The 27961-nt window shown below is 44.0% G+C and overlaps 1 protein-coding gene across 1 annotated transcript; it reads left to right on the top strand.

Moving 5' to 3' along the window:
* The first annotated feature begins 1067 nt into the window (after positions 1 to 1067).
* On the top strand, positions 1068 to 27961 carry LOC130405107 (NLR family CARD domain-containing protein 3-like). Its single transcript, XM_056610083.1, has 13 exons — positions 1068 to 1110; positions 7564 to 7660; positions 7782 to 7898; positions 8348 to 8464; positions 8540 to 8656; positions 8996 to 9065; positions 9251 to 9479; positions 14049 to 15831; positions 17488 to 17661; positions 19052 to 19225; positions 20427 to 20600; positions 20777 to 20823; positions 27411 to 27961. Exons 2-13 carry the CDS (start codon positions 7578 to 7580, stop codon positions 27959 to 27961), a joined length of 3636 nt encoding a protein of 1211 aa, XP_056466058.1. The 5' UTR covers positions 1068 to 1110; positions 7564 to 7577.

Below are 27961 nucleotides of genomic sequence, written 5' to 3'. Positions count from 1 at the left end.
CTTTAAAAGACATTAAAACGATCTCCCGCTAAGGGGTTGACAAATCTGCCTGCTCGCACTCATTTGGAACCTGCTACAAAGTTATAACGTGTATTTTGATGGACAAAAGTAGTCAACAATATGCCATGTCGGGACATAATAAGCTTGTTACGGACCCTTGAATAGTACGAGTAGTCTACTAGCCGCAAGCTAAGTCTGAAAAGCTACGCTAAATACATGATAAATCGCATGTGTGTATAGTAGCATAAACAAAAACTTACCACTGTGAAATGTCCTGGTCCATTCTACGACTAAAATCGCGCTCGTCATTAGCGTCGTCAGCTCCATTATCGCTTTCGGGGTCCGACTCAGGCTCAAATCAGTAAGGTAGCACTGCAGCCATAGTAGACAGAGTGACAGAGAGCCTGAAGAGACGTCAGCACCCTGTCAGCACCAAGATTATAAATGCCTCAAAAATAAGCAACAGGGTGTTTCACATAGGGGTTGTAATACACATAAAAGTATGAGAAAAAATAATGTGCTAGACAACCCTTTATTGTTGTAAATCAATTCTATGAGGTCAAACAAATTAAATAATGAACAGTAAAAAAGGGCATAATAGGGCCCCTTTAATACCCTCACGATTTAGCCTATATCTCTTCATTAACTCAGTCTTCCATTGTCTCCAAAACATTTAGTCTAGCAGCCATTTTACGATTCTTTGTGAATAGGTCTTACTGAGTAAGGAGTCCTCTTGAGGACTTTTAAGCTCTCCTAGACTTAGGTGCTACTTTTAGGCCTAAAATACTTTGTTCTTAATTGCTCTTAGTGAAAAAAGTTAGGAGTCCTACATTTAAGAGTGACACGCCCATTATTTTTAGGAGTTACTCCTAAATTAGGGCTTACTTTTAGCCCTAAGATCCTTTGTGAATACGGCCCCAGAACTCTATGCCTCGCGTTCATATTTGACTAAAGTAATTATTCTTCATCACTGAGTGAGTCATGGAACAGCAGCCAATAGGAGGCTAGTCTAAGAGGAGTGTCAACTGGTTGGTTAACAATTTAATTTCCTTGTTACAGAGTCGGACGGTTTTTTGTAGCTCACTTCATTGCAGCAGGGAGAAGAATAAGGTACTGTACACCACTCTGATCCGGGATTTATCATAAATATGCAAATTATAACTTATTTATCATATCAATTGGAAGAGTACTATTTGTCTGTAATCACCTACGGTTAAAAGCGTGGTGCCATGCCCTAATTCCGACGCCTCATTGTTCCGACGTCTCAATGGTCCGAAATATTTCCCATTAGATCGACATGCCACTATGCCGACGGTTCAATGTTCGGAAAACGGAACCCATATGGTCCGAAGGTCCCTTTGTCCGACTTTTCAAAAAGGAGGCGCATTAGGCCGACGGTTCAATATGCCGAATAGGCCAAGGCGCAATTCCACATGTGTGATTATGAAATCAAAAATAAAAGACGAAATTCCAGCAGTGCACTTCACCAAGCCAGACTGTTGCTTTGGGCTTGAACGGTCACAAGAGGTAAATTTATGAAGCGCACGTTATACAAGGACTAATACTTTTCACTTAAAGAAGTCAAACGGTGAGTGAAAAACAAAAAATGTATCTTTAGTAGCTGTGTGTGGGCCTATATGTGTTGTTTACTGTGTTTACAGTGGGCTTTTAACCTAAATCATTTCGCTGGTATTGATTTAGTCAAACTTATACCTCATAGTGTGTGTGTGTGTGTGTGTGTGTGTGTGTGTGTGTGTGTGTGTGTGTGTGTGTGTGTGTGTGTGTGTGTGTGTGTGTGTGTGTGTTGAGTATTAGACCTACGCTCTCTGTCCATGGGGCTGAAACACCCTGTCAAAATGAAGTGAAGCGTTGTCACTTTGCTCTCCAATATTCATCACGAACGTGATATGTAGGCCTATGTTGTATTTTGGAGAGAGAGCGAGAGCGCGAGCGAGGTATAAAACTCTTTATATGTAGGCCTATTCGGCATATTGAACCGTCGGCCTAAAGGCCTGATTCCACCGGAGGCGTACGCCCCGCGGGACGGCTGCGCCGCGGTCACCGCTGCTGATCGCTTTCACTCTAATCAATGAGACCATTTCCACCGGGCGCGCCGCGGAACGTTTCAGCAGCGTCCCAGGAGCGGCGTGCCGCGCCGCGGCGCTATCTTTCCGTCCACTTCTATTTATGCCGCGAGCCGCTGCTGAACCGCGTCAATTTCAACAGAGCAGATCGAGCAGGGCAGGAAGTTAAAAAGTAAAAGCCATAGAGCATCCGGTCAATTTTCAAAATAAAACACAATACTCATGTAACTTCACATCAACATTATTACGTCATGACCGGTGGCACCAGAACAGCAGTCAATCAATCAAAGGGTCTCAGAGGGTCGGCAACATGGACGACGAGAGACTCATTGTCGAAGTTCAGCAACATGAAGTCATTTATGTACCAAATCATCCTTTTTATAAGGAAAATGTCAGAAAGGATAAAGCACGGCATTTAATTGCAATAGTTTTGGGAGTGGAAGGTGAGTACATTAGGGTTAGGATTATCGCGTGATCTCGTGATCTCGCGTGAATACGGCTGGCTCGCAAGGCAGCGCTACGCTGCCGTTACGCGCCTGGTAGGAATGGACGCAGCTGTTCCGCGGCGCGTACGCGTCCGGTGGGATCCCGGTGTAATGCGCCTCCTTTTTGAAAAGTCGGACAAACGGACCTTCGGACCAATGGGTCCCGTTTTCGGAACATTGAACCGTCGGCATAGTGGCATGTCGATCTAATGGGAAATATTTCGGATCATAGAGACGTCGGAACAATGAGGTGTCGGAATTACGGGGAGGCCCCAAAAGCGTTACTAGATGTTATGAACACGTTTGAACTGCAGCATACTTGAAACCTCTCACTGTGTCTCTGTCTTTCTGTCTGAGCTTCTTGACATCGTAGCTCTCTTTATATTTTAACAAAGTCTCCATCACTGGGTAGATCCCAACAAACCCAGTGGCGTGGCGTGGGGATTTTTTTTTAAGGAAGCCAAGTGAGACAAAATCTTTAATCTACATGCTTTTTTGAAGGTGGGGGACAGAAAATTGTGTGTCGCAGCTTGTATGTATTAAATGTAACTACAAGAGCTATTTGAGTGCCGGGTAATTTTACCAGGATTTACACAAGCCTGTAATCTGACCAACACGATGCACTCTCTCTCAATCTCACTCTCACTCACACACACACACAGTCCTCCTAAACATCTTATTAAATTATACATTTTATTATGAATGCACCCGACCTAAACGCACAACTACACAATATAATTAGGGCTGCGGTCAAGCCAGCCGACACATCAAGAACGGCAATGTGTCGTCAAGCCAGCCCCCCGTTTTTTCCTGTAGGCCATTGCGGTAATAGCGTCTCAGAACTAGTTTCCAATTGAAAGCATTCGTCGGGTACATACCAAAAGACAGGCAATAAAAACAAATACTATCAAAGGCAATGTACGTTCAACGTTGTGATATGTACTTTCTAAATAAAAGCGCAAAAAATTGACAAATGTAAGTGTATGCCAATAGTTTTTTTTATTGGATATTTAAAAGGAAACGCCTTTTAATCATAGACAAATACTGCATCAGGATTATAGTACACGACCCCATAGGGTGACCCAGTAAGTTTCAAGACATTCTGATGCATAGTTTCAAATTAAAAGCCGACCAGAAATTTAAATATGAGACATATTACAGATGATTTTGGTTGCAATTTAAAAGAAAACGTCCTGTCATCCCAGACTCATTCCACTTCAGGGTTATAGTTCTCGACCAATAGTGAAATGAGTCTGTGATAACAGGGCGCTTCCTTTAAAATTAAATCCAAAATCATATATAACATATCTCATATTTTAATTTTTGGTTAGCTTTTATTTTGAAACTATTCTTCAGAATGTCCTGAAACTTCTTGGGTGACCCTATGGTGTCGTGAACTTTAACCCTGAAGTGGAATGTGTCTTTTATAACAGCGCATTTATTTTTAAATTGAATCAAAAATCATATGTAATATGTCTCATGTTTGAATTTTGTTGGGCACACTATGGGGTTGTAAACTATGATCCTGATGTGGACTTACTCTGTGACAACAGGGCATTTCCTTTTAAATCTCCAATAAACTATTGGCATAAGCTTACATCTGTCAATTAGTTGGGCTTTTATTTTGAAAGTACATATCAAAATGTCTGTACATTTCCTTTGATAGTATTTGCTTTTAATGACTGTCTTTCGGTTTATACCAGACAAATGCTTTCAGTTTGAAACTAGTTCTGAGGCGCTATAACCGTAATGGCTAGTATATACAGGTACAGCAAAAAACTGGGTTAGCTGGCTTGACTGTCGCTCTCGATGTGTCGGCTGGCGATAAAACAACAACTTCCGTTGATTGACCAGTGCAACTTATTCCAGGCAATCAAGGCACAATTAGCAATAAAATAACACAAAAAATGATAAACAGACAGTTCAGGGAACAGTAATGGCGCACCAGGAGGTGTGTATTTTACTCATCCGATTTATAGAGGAAGGCCAGTCTTTCATGGTGGCGAAGAGGTCAATAAGAGACCCAGGGATGGTTCAGGGTGCATGAATCTTTGTCAAAAAGAAGACATGGCCAGCAAAATAGTAGCTGAAGTTTAGCGCTACCAGCTAGCCACTCGGTGTGGACATAGTTCTCCTCATTGAAAGTGCGATAACCACTCTTCTTTCTCTCCACACGCAGCTGAAGCTTCGGCATTGGCCTGCAGTCAGATTTTATTTTTAGTTGCTGCTCATGTTGCAGTTTGGTCAAATACATTTTTTACTCCATAAATGCACTTGCTTATACGATAATATGATAAAAATGCATGCGTTTACGTTGACGTTGATGCTTTCATTTGATTGGTGTGAAGCCAAGGGCCCAGTGGCTTCCCTTGGCACCCTGCTGACTAATCACAGGAGGGCAGTGTCATGACGGTAGCCTCACCTGATTGGTTAATACATCTTTTTTTTTACCAAGGGATGCCACCTCGGGTTGGCTTCCTCGAGGACATACAGTGTGCAATGTCGTGTTTTACCGCGTATTTAATACTTAGAGGGGCGCTTTTTTCGTGCATTTTGAAATGCTCAATGAGACGAGAAAATGAGGAAGAAATTACAGCAACACAGCACCAAAGAATAATCAAAACTGTTACCTTAAATATTTTTATTGGATGACAACTCTAAAAAACAGGGAAGCCTGGCTTCCCTTGGCCTCCGGGAGAAAACGCCACTGCCACATGTGTGACAAAGAGTGTGTTAGTGTGGGACAATGAGGGACATGTTACCAATGTGGAAAGGTATTCTACAAATGTGTCCTTCTACCTTAAGAAGTAGATGTTCTCACATGGCTCTACACATCATATCCAGCATGGGACGTTGAAATCAAGTAACTCTGAGAACCGCCTTGCAGCTTTACCTAAGGTGCTTTACCGTCTTTGTTGTGAGTGTATTTCATTTCTTTGAGCTAGTTTCCAACATATTCCTCCTAAATCTGCGTATGTTGAGACTTTTTGGTGACCGGATGTTCTGTGTTTGGCAGAGCGCAGCAGGCAGCACAGACAGTGACAGGTTCACCTTCACTCAACCCCCATCTGTGCGCAGTTTGATCAACATCGAACACACCCCTTTGATTACAGCCTTCCCTGCTTTCTTCACAGCCTTTTGGCTGAAATCCAGATTTTAGAAAGGTGTCTGTCCTGCATTGGTTTGTCTTTTTAAAACTAGAGCCAATCAAAATGAGGGACTTCTTCTCAACATGTCGGGACAAGGGTTAGGAACAGCAGCCAATGGTAGGTTAGTCTGAGGGGAGTGTGAACTGGGAGGGGAACTGGTCCACCTGGTTGGATAACATCATAATTTCCTTGTATTGAGTCGGACGGTTTGTTGTGGCTCACTTCATTACAGCAGGGAGACGAATAAGGTACTCTAGTCAGCTCTGATCCTTGATATATCATAAACAGTATAACTTTTTGTCAATAGGTTGATGGTTAGTTTTCTGGAAAATCACATTGTTCAAAACGTTAGTAGATATATGGTTAAATTGCTTAGTGTCAAAATTAATATTTATCCAAAGTGAATGACAGTGAATTCAGATACAGGCCATTAAGGAGAAGGTAGGGGCTGGACAGTACAGAGACAGGTCATTAAGGAGCAGGTAGGGGTTGGACAGTACAGAGACAGGCCATTAAGGAGCAGGTAGGGGTTAGACAGTACAGAGCCTGGTCATTAAGGAGCAGGTAGGGGTTAGACAGTACAGAGACAGGCCATTAAGGAGCGGCTTGGGGTTAGGGGGATTTCTGCTCTAGGATGCTACAGTTAAGGCTGTGACTTTAAAGGTACTTGGAATGTACAGTTTTTATATTTATGATATTATGATTATTATTATGGAAATGAGTACTTAGCCCAAGTGAAGGAGTTGAAGTACCTCAGGGTCTTGTTCACGAGTGAGGGTACGATGGAGCGTGAGATTGGCCGGAGAATCGGAGCAGCGGGGGTGGTATTGCGTTCGCTTTACCGCACCGTTGTTACGAAAAGAGAGCTGAGCCGCAAGGCAAAGCTCTCAATCTTCGTTCCTATCCTCACCTATGGTCATGAGGGTTGGGTGATGACCGAAAGGACGAGATCGCGGGTACAAGCGGCCGAGATGAGTTTTCTCAGAAGGGTGGCTGGCGTCTCCCTTAGGGATAGGGTGAGAAGCTCAGCCATCCGTGAGGAACTCGGATTAGAGCCGCTGCTCCTTTACTTAGAAAGGAGTCAGCTGAGGTGGTTCGGGCATCTGGCAAGGATGCCCACTGGGCGCCTCCCTTGGGAGGCGTTTCAGGCATGTCCAGGCATGTCCAGACCTCGGGGAAGACCCAGGACTAGGTGGAGAGATTATATCTCAACACTGGCCTGGGAACGCCTCGGGATCCCCCCGTCAGAGCTGGTCAATGTGGCCCGGGAAAGGGAAGTCTGGGGCCCCCTGCTTGAGCTGCTCCCCCCGCGACCCGACCCCGGATAAGCAGACGAAGATGAGATGATGAGAAATGAGATTATTATTATCACTAGTCAGGAAGACGGCCATCTTTGTTAATGAAGGTGTTTAAACGTCATCTTGTCCTGGGTCTTGTTCTCAGTGGTCCCGCATCACAGATCTGGTTGGGATGTCGTACGACATGAGGAAGTCCATATATGGTCCTGCCTTCAGGGCGGTTTAACCAGAACTTGGAATAGCAGGTATGATATCCGCATGGTGAACTTGATCTTGATCAGGCACATTTGAAGCCCTTGGAGACCTCTTGCGTGGAAAGATAAATAGTTATTAAATATTTATTAGAAACATCTGGGAGGCATCGCCACATCTTTACACACATTGAGAGTGAGATTGTCTATGAATCTGCGTCCAAGAAAGACAACCCTGCCTCTCGTCCCACAGACAACAGCCCCCTGTGACTGGTAATAAGCAACTGATATAAAAGCAGAATTAAAACAAAAACTGAATGGCCGTAGAAACAATATGTCATTGTGTTTATGTCCAGGACTCCAGTCTACTATGGATGAGGTGAGAGAGGAGGGGGGTCCTACCTCTAAGACCACTCTGTCTGGGGAACATGGCCGCCAGAGCAAAGCCAAGAGGTAAGAGGAGGATCTCTCACTATCTGTGACCGCAGTCCATCTCAGAGCTCAGCGGTGATATATCATGACTCCATCATTAGTCTGAGTAAAGGATGTGTAATGTGTGTCTCTTGTGTTGAAGCCCAGAGCAGCAGAAGAGAGCAGACTCTCCTGGACCCAGCTGTGTCTCCATGAAGAGTGACTGGTCTATGGATCCACCTGTTAGCTTTAAAGATGGAAATCAGTCTATTGAGAAGAGGTTAGGATTTAAACAGTGACCCGTTGGAGATGGTGTTAATGAGAGGAGGGATAAGGCTGTTTTAGGCCCCGTCCACACAGCAAAAGTCTTGTGCGATTCGGCCGACCATCCAGACGGAGCTGGCGAATCCGGTGCCCGAAACCGCACACTTCTGAAAACACCCTCGGAGGTGGTTTCAAATCTATCCGGACCTATGCGGTTTCGTGTTAGGATTCGTGTTGACGCCTGAAACGCAAACTATGACTTCATTAGCTCCCCACCAGCTGGGGAACGTCAGAGTTGCGTTGAATTTTTTATTTATTATTTTATTTGTATTCTTTTTGTAGCTTTAAATAAAGCCCCTTGATAAATGTAATTACTAACTGTACATTAAAAAGTACTTGATGCTCTCCACTTTTTTTTTTTCCACCATTAGTCTGAGTAAAGGATGTGTGTCTCTTGTGTTGAAGCCCAGAGCAGCAGAAGAGAGCAGACTCTCCTGGACCCAGCTGTGTCTCCATGAAGAGTGACTGGTCTATGGATCCACCTGTTAGCTTTAAAGATGGAAATCAGTCTATTGCGAAAAGGTAAGGATTTATCAGAGATTCTAAAATCACACCTTCTCAAAAACATCCATAAATCCTGGTTCTTGTTTTTCCAAGAAGAGTCCAGCAGCAGAGAGCAGACTCCCCTGGACCCAGCTGTGTCTCCATGAAGAGTGACCGCTCTATGCATAATACTCCTAAATTTAAAGATGTACTCCCCTCCAGAGCGGAGAGGTAGGAGTTTTAAACATACGATGACAACAGATCAGTTAAATGTTATCAGACTACTTTTTACGTTAATTAGGAAAGTCAGGAAATATATTCATTCTCTCTGTCTGTCTGTCTGTCTGTCTGTCTGTCTGTCTGTCTGTCTGTCTGTCTGTCTGTCTGTCTGTCTGTCTGTCTGTCTGTCTGTCTGTCTGTCTGTCTGTCTGTCTGTCTGTCTGTCTGTCTGTCTGTCTGTCTGTCTGTCTGTCTGTCTGTCTGTCTGTCTGTCTGTCTGTGTGTGTGTGTGTGTGTGTGTGTGTGTGTGTGTGTGTGTGTGTGTGTGTACTGTGTCTGTTCTCTCCACAGAGATCCCCACCACAGGTCAAAGGTTACCAGAGCTCAGTCTGTAAAGCAGTATCAAACAGAGCTGATCAAGGTGTGTAAATCTCCAACAACACGTCTGACTTTAGCTCTACATGAACATTAGAAAGCATCTCTTGTGGTGCTAATAGTTTCCAGCCATCTCTCTTTAGACCATCAGGACGTGAATCCAGGAAAGATGCTTCTGATGTCCTCAGTTAATTCAGAGTAAAGTTCTCCTTGATGTTTGTTCTGTTCCAGAGGGCTGAGGAGAACGCACACGCTTTTCTAGACAAGGAGCTGAAGAAGCTCTGGAGAGATCTCTTCCCAGATTACCCACAATGCTCAGAGAGTCAGAGGGAAAAGGAGGAGGAGGTGGTTGGTAAGAACGAGGAGCAGAGGAGACGCGCCATAGAGGGAGTGGTGGACATCACAAAGCTCTGCCTGATGGAGATGAATCAGGAGGAACTGGCCTACACACTGGGGGACAGTAAGAGACTCTTATTTAGAAAACTGAATATACTGTTATTTTGAAATGTTAAGGTTAAGTGGTTTGATCCAGATATGTAGGGTTATTGTATATACAGTTAAATGGTTCGATCCAGATATGTAAGGTTATTCTGGGGTTGTCAGGATAAATGCTTTGATCACGAGGCGCCTCGTGTTCAACCTACCGAAGTTCTCCCATGTGACCCCCCTTTTCCGGGACCTCCACTGGCTCCCTGTAGTAGCTCGCATCAAATTTAAGACGATGGTACTGGCATACAAGGCAGTCGATGGAACTGCCCCTGCCTACCTCCAAGCATTGCTAAAGCCCCACACCCCAGATCGATCCCTCCGCTCAACTACCTCAGCTGGACGTCTGGTACCGCTATCGCTAAGAGCTAGCAAATGTCGATCAGCAAAGTCACAACTTTTCTCGTTTTTTTTTGGGACCTCAGTGGTGGAACGAGCTCCCTGCCGTTCTCAGGACCGCAGTCGCTCATTATCTTCGGAAAAAGACCCAAGACATTTACATTTAAATTTACATTTAGGGGATTTAGCAGACGCTTTTATCCAAAGCCACTTACAATAAGTACATTTGTCATAAGAAGTGCAACAATATATCGCTGTCGGTACAGAAAGGATGTTCATAGAACCAAGTGCAAGTACAACAATCGCTAGGCTAACCAATTCCCGTGTTACAGCAATGATAGCAGCTACTGCAGTTGCTACACAGTTAAGTACTATAATATAATATAATACAATACAACCCAACACAATACAGTGTACGATGGTGGCCAGAAGGGGGAGGGTGGCTATGCAGTGTCGAGGTGGACTCTGAATAGGTGAGTCTTGAGTCTTTTTTGGAAGATAGTGAGCGACTCTGCGGTCCTGAGAGCTGCAGGGAGCTCGTTCCACCACTGAGGTCCCAAAACCGAGAAAAGTTGTGACTTTGCTGAATGGCCTTTGCTAGGTCTTAGCGATGGAGGTTCCAGACGTCCAGCTGAGGTAGTTGAGCGGAGGGATCGAGCTGGGGTGTGTGGCTTTAGCAATGCTTGGAGGTAGGCAGGGGCAGTTCCATTGACTGCCTTGTATGCCAGTACCATCGTCTTAAATTTGATGCGAGCTACTACAGGGAGCCAGTGGAGGTCCCGGAAGAGACACATGGGAAACTCACCTGTTCAGAGTCCACCTCGACTCTGCATACCCACCCTCCCCCTTCTGGCCACCATTGTACATTGTATTGTATTGTATTGTGTTGTATTGTATTATAGTACTTAACTGTGTAGCAACTGCAGTAGCTGCTATCATTGCTGTAACACGGGGAATGCGTTAGCCTAGCGATTGTTATACTTGCATTTGGTTCTATGAACATCCTTACTGTACCGACAGCGATATATTGTTGCACTTCTTATGACAAATGTACTTATTGTGAGTGGCTTTGGATAAAAGGATCTGCTAAATGTAAATGTAAATATGTAGGGTTACTGTGGGGGTATTGCCGTGGATAAATCCCACTGTCTAATAGGCGCAGGGAGTTGCAACTTCACCTGAGTTGGTTTGCAAAGAAGTGGCCCATCTGGCCTGGGATTTCTGAGGTAACTACAGCTCTGTGATTGCCTAGAACAAACACAGAGTTACATTAAACATTAGTTATATGAAGTTTACATATTATGCATTAATTATATGAAGTGAGGCCTTTGATTAAATTCCATTCATCGCCTTGTTTATTAACCTGATCTTAAATCACCACAACTTACCACGTGTTTAAGAGATGAGCCCTGTGAAAGCAATATTCATTTAAACAGTAAAATATGCATTTATAATAGTTAACAATGCCACTTTATTTGTCTGTGGCATATACAGTCCTAATCCTAAAGCTGGTAATGTCTGATTTCAACCGAGGTATGGATTAGTTAACTTTACGTCTAACTAACAGGTAGAAGTATAGATACTTGGGTTTAAAAATACTTCTGTAGAAGTTGAAGCATCAACTCAAGCTTATTACATTTGGTCGCTGCATTTATCCCATCCGTGAATTAGTGACACACACACAGCACACTGCTATAACACACTGCCCCACGTCCCCCCAAAAAACTGTTAATGTTTAAAAAATTGGGATGCACCAGTTTCAGACACATTTATGCCCATTGAAAATGAACGCATATTAGTACAATGCAAAATACATTAAAGAACCATATATGTGTACTACTGAGCATTAACATGTGTCTCATGGAGCGGAAGATATGAAGACTAGTTGCACCAAGTATTGTAATGGTGCAAAAAGTCAAACTTCAGAGGCATGTTATCAAAAGCCTTTATTGGAATGTAAATGTGCGTATCAAAGCTTAGCTGCAGGAATTTTTGAGGGCAACGGATGTAAGATAACAGAACTGGACAATAAATGTTGTTTACCTAGGGCAGGCTTAGTAACAATTACCCTTGTATGGTTGTCTATATACAGTACAGTACACATTATAAGTTACCAGTTACCAGGCGTCTTTGGTTTTACTTTGTGTGGAATACTTGTACATTTGTTTATTTTCTCAAACACTTACAACACTTTAGACTCAATCCTGTATGTACAACAACTGACACACACACACACACACACACACACACACACACACACACACACACACACACACACACACACACACACACACTCTCTCTCCTACTAGCGGGCCAGCAAAGTGCCACCGTTTAGGCTGTAGTGCTCGCGCACACACACACACACACTCTCAGTGGGAGCGCGGGTCGGGGTTGGCGTGGGCTGGGGCCAAGTGTGGTTGCTGGCTTGCACCCCACATTGTGTGAACATAGTCCCTTTACGGTCACCATGCATGCACAACGCGCAAGCCATAAGCCTAACATATCCAAACTCACCCTTAAATTTACACTCATCGACACTCTGGAACAGTTAAATGACAGACTTCTGTTCTTGTTACAATCAGATTCCTCACGTCATGGTCCTTACCGTGACCACGTCTGCTATTTCCTAGCTAGAATGTGGTGCGATTTGTGTCATGTCAGAGAATGTAGACGGGCTCTGGTCATGTGCAGACGTGATGGATCGCGTATAAACCAATAGGGTGTCAGAATTGTATATGTTTCTATTCTCATCCAACCACAATCAAATTCACTCTCTCCGATGACGCAAATTATCTGGATAGTTTTATTCTTTTTAACTATGACGCCGGATTGAAAACAAGCCGAAATTAAATAGGAGTAACGAGGCCATTTTAAAATAGTAAGGAGTAGAAAGTACAGGGTGTGTGTGTGTGTGTGTGTGTGTGTGTGTGTGTGTGTGTGTGTGTGTGTGTGTGTGTGTGTGTGTGTGTGTGTGTGTGTGTGTGTGTGTGTGTGTGTGTGTGTGTGTGTGTGTGTTCAAACACAGGAGTGGCATTTTGCAATCAGGTCGCAGTGTGCCTTGCAAACGTATGCATCACATTTGAAACATGTAAGACTTTCTCATTGTCTCTAGGGGCACAGAGCTCGCATCTCTTCCGTTTCTGCCCCTGTTTTGGGGGGAGAGCGTCCAGGGCAGTGGCTGGGGCTTGCAGACTCCTTACCAGACTGCCATAGGCTGGTGTGCAGGGGAGGTGCTGGCGCCGTTGAATTAGAGGAGTCACTAAAGCTTTCCCAAGCTCTGCCAGGAAGAGTCCCCCTTGAAACATTTCCCTGATTCCAGGCTGGGTCAATCGCTGTCCACACCACATATGTATTACATGCAGACACATCAAGGATGTTGTGGAACACTGCCACAGGCCAACGAGCTGTCATTCACATGCAGGTTTATGTACCAGTAAGCTGCAATGAAAGAAACAATGACTAGATTGGAAACAATTTTGAACCTGTCTTACACAAAATGTTTTACATGAATACAAGTAAATGAAATGCATGACAGATGAAAATATACATTACCTTATCAAGGCAGTCAACGCATCCTTTGTTTCTGTTGTAGTCAAGGATGATCTGGGGTTTCCTGTGCTCTGCTTCGCTGACAGCGGCGTATTTGTGTCGAGTGCTCGTCAGGATGACATTCTTATTTTTCTTTGGCAAATATGACACGACTGTGTGTGTCAGTGAAAGCAAATTTGGATGAGAGTGCATTTCTCCCTCTGGTCGAAACCAGTGCAGGGGGAAGTTGAGGCTTGTTCTTCCTCACTGTCCCCACCATGGTGAGCTTTCTTTTCAGCAGCTCCTGAACAAACCTAACCCTAACCCTTATTATGGGTAAATCAGGTTAAAGGATGTTAAACAATATGCTGCAAATAAACAGATTAAGCAGAATAACTCAGTGGAAGCAATGCAACACTATCTCGTTACATCAGCATAGCAAGTCACTTTCTACCGATTTATTACTATTATTAGAGCAATCCTATTGCTATATATTATCTATAATTCTGAACATTTTGAATCAGTAACATGCAGTCCTTGTCATGTCCAGCTACTCGAACCACAAGTAATGAAGCTCCTAAATAACATGAAGTTGATCCTTTTACAGGAAATATTGACATGTTTCCACTTATGTCACCATCGACTAACTGATGTCTTCTGTTGTTTACTCATTTAGGATCTGCTGCTGTCGAGTGCCAACATAAAATCAAGTCTCATTTGAAGAAGAAGTTAAAATACGGGTTTGAGGGAATTGCTAAAGCAGGTCAGCCAACAGGTCTGAATGACTTCTACACAGAGCTCTCCATCACAGAGGGAGGCAGTGGTGAGGTCAACAAGGAACATGAGGTCAGATTGATTGAAACAGCTTCCAGGAAACCAGCCAAGGAGGAAACACCAATCAAATGTGAAGATATCTTTAATCCCTCACCTGGACAAGATAAACCAATCAGAACAGTAATGACAACTGGAGTGGCCGGCATTGGTAAAACCGTCTTAACACACAAGTTCACTCTGGACTGGGCTGAAGGCCAAGCCAACCATGACATACACTTCACATTTCTCTTCACTTTCAGAGAGCTGAATTTACTGAAAGGGAAAGAGTTTAGCTTGGTGGAACTTCTTCATCACTTCTTTTCTGAGACAAAAGAAGCAGGAATCTGCGGATATGAACGGTTCCAAGTTGTCTTCATCTTTGATGGTCTGGATGAGTGTAGACTTCCTCTGGACTTCCAGAACAACCAGATATGGACTGATGTCACCAAGCCAACCTCAGTAGACATACTGCTGACAAACCTCATCAGGGGCAACCTGCTTCTCTCTGCTCGCATCTGGATAACCACACGCCCTGCGGCAGCCAATCAGATCCCTGCTGAGTTTGTTGACATGGTAACAGAAGTGAGAGGATTCAACGACCAACAGAAGGAAGAGTACTTCAGGAATAGATTCAGAGAGGAGACACTGGCTAGCACAATCATCTCCCATGTGAAGAAATCACGAAGCCTCCACATCATGTGTCACATCCCTGTCTTCTGTTGGATCACTGCTACAGTTCTGGAGGACATATTCAAAAACTCCCAGATAGAAGAGAAGCCAAACACTGTGACTCAGATGTACATCCACTTCCTGAGGATTCAGTCCATACAGGGGGACAGGAAGTACTATGGGAAAGCTGAAACGGATCCAGGCTGGAGTTCAGAGAGCAGGGAGATCATTGTTTCTCTGGGAAAACTGGCTTTAAACCAGCTGGAGAAAGGCAACCTGATCTTCTATGAGGCAGACCTGGAAGAGTGTGCAATCGACATCAGAGCAGCCTCTGTGTACTCAGGAGTGTTCACCCAGATCTTTAAAGAGGAGGGTGGGCTGAACCAGGACAAGGTGTTCTGCTTTGTCCATCTCAGCATCCAGGAGTTTCTTGCTGCCCTTTATGTCCTTCTTTCCTTCATCGATACTGGTATCAATCTGCTCTCGGAAGAACAACCATCCTCCATGAAAGATCAACTCCTCTCCCTCTATCGGAGTGGTGTGGACAAGGCCTTACAGAGTGAGAACGGACACCTTGACTTGTTCATCCGCTTCCTCCTGGGCCTCTCTCTAGAGACCAATCAGATTGTCCTACGAGGTCTGCTGGGACCGACAGGAACTAGCTCACTGACTAATGAGGGAACAGTGTCTTACATCAAGCAGAAGATAGATCAAAGACTCTCTCCAGAGAGAACCATAAACTTGTTTCACTGTCTGAATGAGCTGAATGACCATTCTCTAGTGAAGGAGGTCCAAAAGTACCTGACATCAGGAAGTGTTTCCCAAAAAACACTCTCTCTTGCTCAACTGTCAGCTCTGGCCTTCATCTTACTGACATCAGAAGAGGAGCTGGACGTGTTTGACCTGAAGAAATACTCTGCTACAGAGAAGGGTCTTCTGAGGCTGCTGCCAGTGGTCAAAGCCTCCAAAACATCTCTGTAGGTTCACTAATAACATAATGTATTACGATACACACTACACAATATACAAACAACTGACCATGTTTATATGTGAAGCACTTTGAAGCACTTTGTGTATGAAAAGTGCTATATAAATAAAGTTGCCTTGCCTTGCCTATATAATTATATGCAAAAGATCTCTATGGGTTCATTATAACATGTATTACTATTCTACTCACAACAGAATGAACATACTATTTGAATATAAAACATATTATAATATACAAAATATCTTGTAGGTGTACTATTAACAAATAATGTATTACAGTACACATAAGGGCATATTCAGAATACTAGAATCTAGGAGTAGTATTCATGTAAAAAAAAAAAACATTTTCAAGCACAACTAAACAGCTGTTTAAAGGTCCCATGGCATGAAAATGTCACTTTATGAGGTTTTCTAACATTAATATGAGTTCCCCTAGCCTGCCTATGGTCCCCCAGTAGCTAGAAATGGGGTAGGTGTAAAACAAGCACTAGGTGTCTTGCTCCGCCTCGAAAAATGAAAGCTCAGATGCTCCGATTTTGTATTTGGCCCCAAATGTCAGCATAAGGGGCCAGGATACCTTCCCTTCTCTGCTTTGCCCACCTGGAGAATTTGAGCCGACAATTAGCTACGACTGTTTTACACTTTGTTATTTGGATAACTGTTCTGCTGTTGGTTTTATGGCGCATAACACGTTGGGTTCTCTGACGTCTCTGGTATTTCCACAACGAGACTCGTAGTGGGGATTATCTCAACCATGGTGGAGAATGAACTGGAGGAAGGGAACTTTGGCTTTTACTCCCTGAAGTACATGAACCGCGTAATGGAGGAGAAGGGATTGTTGCCCGCGCTTGCCTCCCGCTGGAGGCCCGCTGCCCCCTTCCGAGACGGTGGTGCCTCAGCAGCAGGCAGCGGGGCTCCGGGGGAGGAGACAATTCCTGGCAAAAATCCCTTTCTCCTCCATGTCATGGTTCAGTCTACTTCAGATTGATTGGAATTGGAAGAACCAGAGACGTCGGAGAACCCGAAGCAGTCGTTTGAGATTCATAATATCGTCTGGAGGTGCACACAGCATTTGTCCGTGATAATATATATTATATGATGTAGATATCTATGTATAATATGATATTATTTAGATAAAGAGCTCCAGGACTCCCGCCGGAGTGTTCTAGAATATTTACAACACGGCCAAACACTGTGTGTGCCTCGCCAATGCGATACATCCACTGTAAACAGAGCGCATGGTACCTTGGCCGCAAGCTGCTCAGGGCCACACCCCCCCCCTCCTCCCTGACCTGACTCTCTCCTCCTCATTTGCATTAAAGCTACAGACACCGAAACAGCACATTTGGGGAAAGCTCCATGTGCGACTGGCTCGTAGTGGCTGTAATTCTGCACCACGGCTTAATTTCGGCAAAGTCTTCAAATACTGGGTTAGGGGCCCACTAATATCTATATTAAAGCATCCATAAAGTAGCATGCCATGGGAACTTTAACATTTTACACCCAAACCATAATAAACATTTAAACACATAATGATTGAGGAAATATTTTATAAACTGAATAACATTCCTTCATTATGTATTAAGTTATAGATTTACGTTACTTTAATCACAGTTCCTAACATATTGTGTTTATTTTGTGTGAAGGCTGAATGGCTGTCATCTGTCAGAGAGAAACTGTGAAGCTCTGGCCTCAGTTCTCAGCTCCAACTCATCTAGTCTTAGAGAGCTGGACCTGAGTACCAATGATCTGCAGGATTCAGGAGTGAAGCTGCTCTCTGCTGGACTGGGGAGTCCACACTGTACACTGGAAATTCTCAGGTCATTTTCAATCAATGTTCAAACAGTTACACCACAATAGTATGTCTAATGACAACTTTGTAAAAAGTGTATGTAAAAAGACTGGTTTCAATTCTCATAACACATTTAGGGCCCTATTTTAAAGGTCTGAAACGCACGTGAGAAGCGCCAAACTCAAGTAGCTTTGTGGGCGGTTCTATGGCGACGTTCCTATTTTGCCAGCGCCAAATTGACTCTTGCGCCCGGTGCAAATCTAAAAAGGGTTGCTCTGAAGTAGCCTAATTACCCGTAGGTGTGGTTTGGGCGTAATCTGCAATAAACCAATGAGAGTGCCGGCTCCCATCCCCCTTAAGAGCCATGAGCGCATTTTAATCTGACAAGTTGATATTTTGACAGCACGTCTGCAGTCTACGATGAGACAGATGCACATGAGTTTCAAATTTCAAATGGCTCAGTTTATGGCCTAATAATATGGCCTAATTCACACATGGAATGTGATTTTCTTCCACAACTTCAGAAATACTGAATCCTCAAATAAATGTTGGCAAAGAAAACTTAACACACATATGATATGCGGTAACTGTTGTTCTATTTAATGATATACGCGATGCATTATACACATTGTTTCTTATCAATATTGTATGCATTATCGTTATCGACTTGTGTTCCTAATATGCATGCGTCCCCCCGTTAATATACATTGCCATGGACTGTATTATGCGTTACGTCTTTAGTTTGCGTGTGTTTACCAGATAGACGCACACACGCGTGCCCGCATTCATAAATTATTTTACACATCCACACACGCACACCCGCATTCATTCATTCTTTTTAACACTCACTCGCGGTAAAACAATGTTTTCTCATGATCAAATACTCATCAATCCCAAAAGTTATAGGCATGTACACGATTTCTGTGTCAAGAAAATATGTGTTTGCTGTACGGTGTTTGCAGATGCATTGATTTAAAAGTACAACTTATTACCGCTGTATCAGCTGTTCTTTCCCAAATAATTTCCCAAGAATGTGTGGCTAGGTAGATGAGAGATGCAAAGTGTATGTGCGAGATGCACAAGCAACATTATGCATGCGCCCTTAAAATAGCATCTGAAAAACGCGCCACTGACTTTAAACCAGGTATTTCCTTGTTTGTGGTGGAAGTAATTTCTGAAACTGCAAAGTAGCACCAGGGAATGTTTGCGCCAGAACACGCCTCCTTCTTTCGCCGAACCGCCCCTTGGGGCACAAGATCATTCCCTATTTTACCGACGCGTGGTGCAGGAGGGAAAAGAACGCTCTGCGCCAGTTGCAAACTAGCAACGACACATGCGCCAGTGAGAAAGTCAATTGCGCCGGATGCAAGATAGGGCCCATCACAGTTCCTAACATGATGTGTTTATTTTGTGTGAAGGCTGAATGGTTGTCAACTGTCAGAGAGATGCTGTGAAGCTCTGGCATCAGTTCTCAGCTCCAACTCCTCTAGTCTGAGAGAGCTGGACCTGAGTACCAATGATCTGCAGGATTCAGGAGTGAAGCTGCTCTCTGCTGGACTGATGAGTCCACACTGTACACTGGAAACTCTCAGGTCAGTTATCAGCCTCTTTTTTTCAAACTGTGTCTTGGGGTTGTTTAATATGTAAGGGATGATCCACGACTAGGTGGGCTGTTATCGATATCGATATGTATGTTATGCGCTATGTACCTCTGGCCAGCTGATTTGAGGGTCAGGGATTGACCTGTTAACTGCTAGTATGTTGTGCATGTTATATGTTATGTATCTCTGGCCAGCTGATGTGAGCTGAGGGGTTGTCAGTAGTGTAGACATGGTGATGAGGCTTCAGCTGTGCTGTGATCTGAATATAATGCACCCCTCACCACTTGAACATCCCTGGTTGTGGTCAAGTTATACATATTGAACATTAAAGATGTAATTTATTAACATCACATTAGTCTGGAGTAAGTGCTGCTTATGTCCAATGCATTTCTGTTGCTCTTTTCCCTGCTGACAAAACACTCCCTTGTTCTACACAACGTTGGAACCTGCGAAGAAATGGTCTTAGCGTACCAAACACAGCAGACTTCTCCTGACTCTAACAGAGTCTACAGCTGTCATTTGATTTGTAGCTATTAAGAAAGGAGCATTTTTTAAGATCCTGTTTCACATTAAACTGTGTAGCCCCGCCCATTCTGCCGGCGATTTGAGTTCGCCCTGCACAAGGGTCTGGAGAAGAGCAATACATTTCTTTCTGCTTCCGATACATTTTTGCGGGAGCCAATCACCAAGCCGGCTTTTCCCCTTGCCGCGATATTGGCTGGTTTAACACAATGACGACAGGGAAGCGATGGCAAGCACCCAATCGCGTACAGGGTCAGTTGAACTAGGCCCGTTGATCACGCCTTTTGTGCTGAAGAAAATGACGGCAGCTTCCCCAGACCAACGTGCAATCTACGATTGAGCTTAGTCTGGCAATAGCCAGACTAGTTTCACATCCAAGTGAAGGAAGTTCTGCTGTATGTGATGATGTCATCTCCCCACTTCCTCTTCCTGTTCTCAGACAGGATGACACAGCTCTGTCTCCATAAAGTATCAATAAAGCTTTTACTTGTCCTCCATATGGATGAATACACTTTATAAATGTGGTTACTTTTGTGCAAACTGCTCAACCAGATAAAATAATTGGTGTGTGTGTGTGTGTGTGTGTGTGTGTGTGTGTGTGTGTGTGTGTGTGTGTGTGTGTGTGTGTGTGTGTGTGTGTGTGTGTGTGTGTGTGTGTGTGTGTGTGTAGGTTGTCTGGCTGCCTGATCACACAGGAAGGCTGTGCTTCTCTGGCCTCAGCTCTGAGCTCCAACCCCTCCCATCTGAGAGAGTTGGACCTGAGCTACAATCACCCAGGAGACTCAGGAGTTACGCTGCTCTCTGCTGGACTGGAGGATCCACGCTGGAGACTGGACACCCTAAGGTATGGAGAGGACAGCTCACCACTCAGGAACAATGTCTCCTACAAGGCTTTAAACCGCTGCTAGATGAAGCGGTTTGAAAAGGCAGCTGTAGCTCATGTTGTGAAGAAAGTTATGAGACAGCAGGTGATGAAGGTGAATGTTTCAACATGCTGCTCTCACTTTGTTTCCCCCCCAGTGTGGAGCATGGTGGAGTGTGGAGGCTGAAACCAGCCCTAAAGAAGTGTAAGTGTTTGTTTAGTTTGATTCATCTCGAGACACGCTAACTATTGAGATGGAAAGTCCATTCACACAGCAGGAGGTGATTCAGATCATCAGTCATGGGATAAATGCTGCGATTATGTCCCTCCCACGGACTCTCAGCGTTTCTGGGGGTGAACGGATAAATCTTCAGTCCCAACGCCGATTTTGCAAGCGAGTTGAAGACTTAAACTGCAACCTATTTCTTAATATTTCCTTGGCGAAATTGTTAGACAGTTTTCATCGTGCATCATACATTTATACACACAATTCCTTGTTTCAATTTAACATAATTCCCACATTTCCTTGTTCGAGTTTAATTTAGTTTTGGTAGTTTGTATATTAATGTGGTAGGCTAGTTCGTAGGGGGTGGTGATTTAGCCAGCTAGCAAGCTGCACACGATGGCAGACACTGCTAATATTGTTTACCTGCTTTTGGCAAAGCCATTTGATAGCCTTCCTTACAAGGAGAAACTGAGAATTAAACAGCAGGGCAGATCAACACCTAAGATTGATATAGTGCAAAAAGTAGGGAAAGGTAACAGGTCATTTCAGCTCTTCTGGTATGGGAAAATTAGCTGGCTGACTGTAAGTGCTGTTACAAATAAAATGTATAGCTATAATTGGGCTTCTGTCATGGCTTCAGCTCTCAAAGCTCTGCAGGCCAAAGTAAAAAAATTAGCCCCCATTTCAATGTCTGTGCATTGCTATGCACACAGGCTGAATCTGGTGCTGTCTAGGGGCTAAATGCTTGCCTGAGTGCAGAATTTTTTTGCATCACTCTCTGGGTTTGCCACATTTTTTTCCAAATCCACAATGAGGACGTCTTTACCGGAGTCTGCAGACTGTTCAAGGTTGCCCAAAAACTCTCCTACTCGATGAAATTTCACATCTCGGATAGTGAGCACTGTGGAAAACAATTATGAGGGCCTCCTGCAGACATATGAAACAGAATTGCAGATACGACAATGGATGACTGTTATGACCCGGCTCGAGGGAAGCAACATGAAGTAGACAAACAAGGATTGAATATAAGAAAACTGGGTTTATTGTGACAAAGGTTAATCAAACTGGTGAATGGGGACCTTGCTGCTGGCCCTGGCTGGAGCTCCCAGAGTGAGTGAAGCCTCCCAGGCTTTAAAGGCAACAGCAAGTGCCAGGTTACGAGAAGAAGGAGGGGCTGAAGGAGGAGCTCCAGGAGCACTGCAAAACAGGGAGCCGATCTGCACATAAACATGACGATACTTTGGATTGTGCCAAAGGATTTATGAGGATCTGGATGATTTTGTGTTTGTGTTCATGTTGTACACATATGAACAAATCTTCTCTGAAACGGATGTGTTCTTTGAAATTGTCCAGCAGAGGGCTATGGATGTTATTTACTGCCAGAAGAGAATTGAGTCTATTCTTGCATCTGTGAAAGAGAAGAGGTCAGAGGGGACTTTTCAAGCTGTTTATGCCAGTTATTCAATCCAGGTCAATTTGATGACATGAGACAAGTGTTTCCAGAGAACGTCTTCCAAAAGTCTCCTGAAAAGTTATGGCCATCACTTTGATTCAGAGAGACTGAGGTTTGAACTTCAAGTACTGTATTGGCGCAATTGACTTAATCACTGGCGCATGTGTCGTTGCTAGTTTGCAACTGGCACAGAGCGTTCTTTTCCCTCCTGCGCCACGCGTCGGTAAATTAGGGAATGATCTTGCGCCCCAAGGGGCGGCTCGGCGAAAAGACGAGGCGTGTTCTGGCCCAAACGTTCCCTGGTGCTATCTTGCCGTTTTAGAAACCACTTGCGCCACAAACCAGAAAATACCTGGTTTAAAGTCAGTGGCGCGTTGTTCAGATGCTATTTTAAGGGCACATGCATAATGTTGCTTGTGCACCTCGCGCATACACTTTGCTTCTCTCATCTACCTAGCCACACATGCTTGGTAAATTAGTTGGGAAAGAACAGCTGATACAGCGGTAAAAAGTTGTACTTTTAAATCAATGCATCTGCAAACACCATACAGCAAACACATATTTTCTTGACACAGACATCGTGTACATGCCCAAATCTTTTAGTATTGATGAGTATTGGTTCGTCTGTCTCATCGGAGAATGCAGATCATACCGTCAAAATATCAACTCGTCAGATTCAAATGCGCTCATGGCTCTTAAAGGGGATGGGAGCTGGCACTCTCATTGGTTTATTGCACGTTACGCCCAAACCACACCTACGGGTAATGAGGCTACTTCAGACCAACCCTTTTAAGATTTCCAAAACTTTCTCATTAGTGGCAACAATTGGAGCTACATCTGCAGGTGTAGAAAGGAGCTTCTCCTGTTTAAAGCGGCTCAAGTCGGCTCAAGTTAAGCAGCATAGCTCTGCTGGCCATTGAGAGGACACTGGTCAAGTCACTGGAATAGACAGCTATTTGGTATGACAGGGTCACATAGCATTTCCTAGAAAAGGAACGGAGAGCAGAATTTACATAGAAATTGAGCTTCCCCTCTTGGAAAGACCAGCAGCTGCTACTGATGTCTATGTATATATAGTATGTATGTTTAAGTACATGTCTATGTATATATGTATATGTATTAACCAGTTATATGGTTCAACAGTTAATCTCCAGCCTGTATGTGAGCTCAGCTTGTTCAGTCTTTGGTTTACAGAGGTGTCCCTTTGAAGGTTGAGTGCAATGTGTGTGTATTGGGCGATCCAAAAGTGGAATATCTTGGAGGGCATGACTATTACTGCTTAAATATTGCATGTGACTAATAAGCTCATCATGTTGAAAATTTTGTAATATGTGCATTTAGTGTACATATTGAGGGAGTAAATGCACTTTATGCATTTTTCTTGTTTTCAATGTTTTGATTGGGACAGCCACTCACACGGGATTTCCCATTAACTTTAGCTTTAATTATCTTAAACAAAATGCTTACTATTGCTTAGAAAATCTACAGCACATGATTGCACTATAGCACCTATCATATGATCTAATTTTTGTCTTTCTATGTTAATGTTCTGAGTCTGAAAGAGAATAATAATAATAAATAATAATTTATTTGGAGGTCACTCAAAGACGCTTAACATCACATAGAATTCACAGTACATAAAGAAAAGAAAAACGAGATACAAAACAAATTCAAAATGAGGTTTGGAATCAGGTCAGTCAGGTGTGTTACAGAAGGGGTCAGGGGTCACATGCTTTCTTGAAGAGATGAGTTTTGAGTTGGCTTTTGAATGAGTTTATTGAGTGGATGTTTTGGGGGAGGGAGTTCCAGATGGTTGGGGCAGCAATGGCAAAAGTTCTGTCTCCTAGGTTGCGGTGCATTGATCTTGTGATGGGGGTCAGAAGGTTGGTCTTAGACGATCTGAGTGGGGGAGTGACGTTTGAGGAGGTCGGTAAGGTAGGGGGGGACAAGGTTATTGAGGACTTTGAAGGTTATGAGCAGGATCTTGAAATTAATTCAGTGCTGTATTGGGAGCCATTGAAGTTGTTTTAGGATGGGAGTGATGTGTTCTGTAGAGCGGGTGTGGGCGAGTAATCTGGCAGCAGAGTTCTGAACATATTGGAGTTTGTGGAGGTCAGTGGAGGGGAGGCCGTAGAGAATGCTGTTGCAGTTATCCAGTCTGTAGGTGACAAAGGCATGAATGAGTGTTTCTGCAGTGGAGGGGGTGAGAGTGGGTCGAAGGCGTGCATTGTTACGGAGGTGGAAAGAAGATATTTTGTTGATGTTCTTGATGTGGGATTTGAACCAGGGGGGAGGGAGTGGCTGTGCGTCCATCAATGCATTGTAGGGGTGCAACGGATCGCAAAAATCACGGTTCGGATCGTGTCACGGTCCCTCCCCCCCGGACCAGGGGGGAGGGAGGGGCTGTGCGTCCATCAATGCATTGTAGGGGTGCAACGGATCGCAAAAATCACGGTTCGGATCGTGTCATGGTTTTTGAGTCACGGGTCGGATCATTTTCGGATCAACAACAACAAAAAAGATAACAAGACAAATATGACTTTAAATAAAATCATCAAATGTGTAAAAACAAAATAAAGTCAAAAATTAGGTAATAATCCATCCTTTAAGCATAGTCAATATTTAAAAAAAATTGCAGTCTGAGGCATTGTTCCTTCTTCTTTTTAACATGGATAATAAATAATGCTCTCCCAAGGCAATGCAGACATCCTCATCTTTTTTTTCATCAAGTATGGTAGCGAAATACAGTTTCTGTCGTGTTTTATTTGGCATTTTGTAAATCCATTGATTTCGGTTTGAAGATCCATTGCTGATTGCAAGGGGGTTGGTTGTAGTCTTTTCGCTCGGTTCTAGCCCTACTGTTGATACGGAGAACCGAGCGAAAAGACTACAACCAAACATAAACACGTCCGGTTCCGGTTTCCGTTTCAATGGGATTTACGGAACGCCAAATAAAACACAACAGAAAATGTATTTCGCTACGATACTTGATGATGTTGTTAATACCAGAATTGTCCTTTAAACATGTGCTGATCACGTGAACGCACAACTTTTTTTTTTTATCAGCCGATCCACGGAGCACCTGCGTCCCGAACCATGAGGGTTGATCCGTACGGATCACGGGTAACCCATGAACTGTTGCATCACTAATGCATAGTGACAAGTCTTGGATGGAGGGGAGATGGGATTTGGGCCAATGATGATGATTTCCAATTGATTGCAGTTGAGTTTGAGAAAATTGTTGTTCATCCAGGTTTTTATTGGATAAGACAGTTTGTAAGGGTACAGAGAATGGCAAGAGTGATGGTTGCTGTGGAGATATAAAGCTGGGTATCATCGGCATAACAGTGAGGTTGTAGTCCGTGGTGGCGTATGAAGTGACCAAGGGGAAGAATGTAGCGGATGAACAGAAGTACGGAACCTTGGGGGACACTGGGGTGGTTATGGTTTTGCAATTATTGATGGAAATGAAGTGGAATCTGTCTGAAAGGTATGATCTGAACCAGGAAATTGTGGAGCCGGTGATGCCAATGCATGATTGCAGGCGACTGAGGAGTATGGAGTGGTCGATGGAGTGTCAAAGGCGGTGCTGAGGTCGAGAAGGAGGAGAATGTTGATTGAGCCAAAGTCAGATGCAGGCATCTGACTCATTGGTTACTTTGAGAAGAGCTGTTTCTGTGCTGTGATGAGTTCTGAAGCCGGATTGAAATGTTTCATACGGTTGGTTTGAGTGAAGATGTTGTTTGAGCTGACAGAACGTTCAAGTAGTTTGGAGAGAAATGGGAGGTTTGAAATAGGTCGGAAATTGTCAGGGTTTTCAGGGTCCCGGCCGGGCTTTTTGAGGATTGGTGTGATGGCAGCAAGTTTGAAAGAAAGGGGTACAGTACCAGTGGTGAGGGAGGAGTTTATAATGTCAGTGATGAGTGGGGTGAGATTTAGGAGACAGGCTTTGACAAGGGTAGATTGGATGAGATCCAAGGGGAAGGAAGAGAGTTTAATGGCAGATAGCATTTTGGAGAGTTCAGAAGCTGTTATGGGTGAGAAGGAGGAAATGGGATAGGAGGTGGTTAGCTGGCTTTGTATGTTTTCAATTTTTGACTGAAAAAAAGATAGGAAATTATTACATTTGTCTGGGGTGAAGGAGTGTGGGATATTGTCCATTGGTTTTAGGAATTTGTTTAAGGTGGAAAACCATAGTGTTGATCTCTATAATGATAGCCAGGTGGTCGGAGATGGTGAGGTCAGTGTGTGAGAGTTGTTTTATGTGGATGCCGATGGAACAGACCAGGTCCAGAATGTGTCCATGGCTGTGGTTGGGTTGAGTATATCCTGCAAGTCGGTTGTAGCATTGCAGTCCGGGGAGTCAATGTGAATATTAAAATCGCCTAGGAGTAAAATGGATGAAGAGATGAGGGACAGTTGGGTGATGAAGTCTGAGAAATCGGACAGAAAGGACGGGTTGGGTTTTGGAGGACGGTAGTTGATAGCAATGATGATGAAAAAAACCAGGTTTACCAAAGATAGTGCAGCAGGGATGGGGAGGGGCCGAGGGTTGAGGTCTTGGTGGTGTATGGCAGCAATCCCTCCCCCCCGGCCTTTAGTGCGTTGGTTGTCCATGTATGAATATTAAGCAGGGGTGGTTTTGTTTAATGCAAGGTAGTCCAGGGGTTATTGCCAGGTTTCCGTGAGACAGAGTAAGTCCAGTTTATTGTCAGTGATGAATTAATTTAAGACAAGGCTTTTATTGTTGAGGGATCTTGTGTTGAACAGGGCTATTTTCAGAGGCTTTTGTTTTGAAATGTGTGCGGAGGAAGTGGGTACCGGGCGGATGTTGAAGAGACTCACCGGTAGGTTGCTCTGATGACGTGTGTTGTGTTGACGGAATGAAGTAATGCGGTAGCTGTGGTCATTCCAGAGGGATGTGAGACTGTTTTCCTATGTGGAATTGCGAATAAACATGCGACGGGATCCTCTGTGAATGTAGCAGCTAAATAAAATGTAGAGGAATAAAAAGAATAATGCAAAGAGATCGGTAGTGGTGGTGATGATGATGATGATGATGATGATGATGAAGAACAGTTCAGCAGCTAATCATGTCTTGTTCTCCTGTCAGATGCCTGTGAACTCACACTGGATAAAAACACAGCCCACAGACGACTCTCTCTGTCTGAGGGCAACAGAAAGGTGACGCGGGTTGGAGAGGACCAGCCGTATCCGCATCACCCAGAGAGATTTGACCATGAAGGCCAGGTGTTGTGTAGAGAGGGTCTGACTGGCCGCTGTTACTGGGAGGTAGAGTGGGAAGAACCTCTTTATATAGGAGTGATATGCAAAGGAATATCAAGGTGCAATAGTGATGCCAGCGCGCTTGGACAGAACAACGAGTCCTGGACTCTTTATTGTCATTATGGTGGTTACACTGCCCGGTACAACCGTATTAGAACGATCACACCTCTCAAGCTCGCTGGCTCTAACAGAGTAGGAGTGTATCTGGACCGGCCTGCTGGCACTCTGTCCTTCTACAGAGTGTCGCCAGATATAGGAGGCTCCTCAGACACACTGACACACATCCACACCTTCCAGGCCTCCTTCACCCAGGTGGACCTCCTCCCTGCGTTTAAGTTATGGATGGATGGTTCCTCAGTGTCTCTGTGTCGGTTGTAG

Source organism: Gadus chalcogrammus, chromosome 15, assembly GCF_026213295.1.
Source record: "Gadus chalcogrammus isolate NIFS_2021 chromosome 15, NIFS_Gcha_1.0, whole genome shotgun sequence".
NCBI lineage: Eukaryota > Metazoa > Chordata > Actinopteri > Gadiformes > Gadidae > Gadus > Gadus chalcogrammus.
Note: the sequence above shows the minus strand (reverse complement) of the source record. Positions and strands in the feature narration are given on the sequence as shown.

Coding starts and splice junctions, on each gene's coding strand:
- LOC130405107 (XM_056610083.1), top strand. CDS start 7,578: ATGGATGAGGTGAGAGAGGAGGGGGGTCCTACCTCTAAGACCACTCTG. Junction 8,657..8,995: donor CTCCCCTCCAGAGCGGAGAG/GTAGGAGTTTTA, acceptor TTCTCTCCACAG/AGATCCCCACCACAGGTCAA. Junction 15,832..17,487: donor AAAGCCTCCAAAACATCTCT/GTAGGTTCACTA, acceptor TTTTGTGTGAAG/GCTGAATGGCTGTCATCTGT.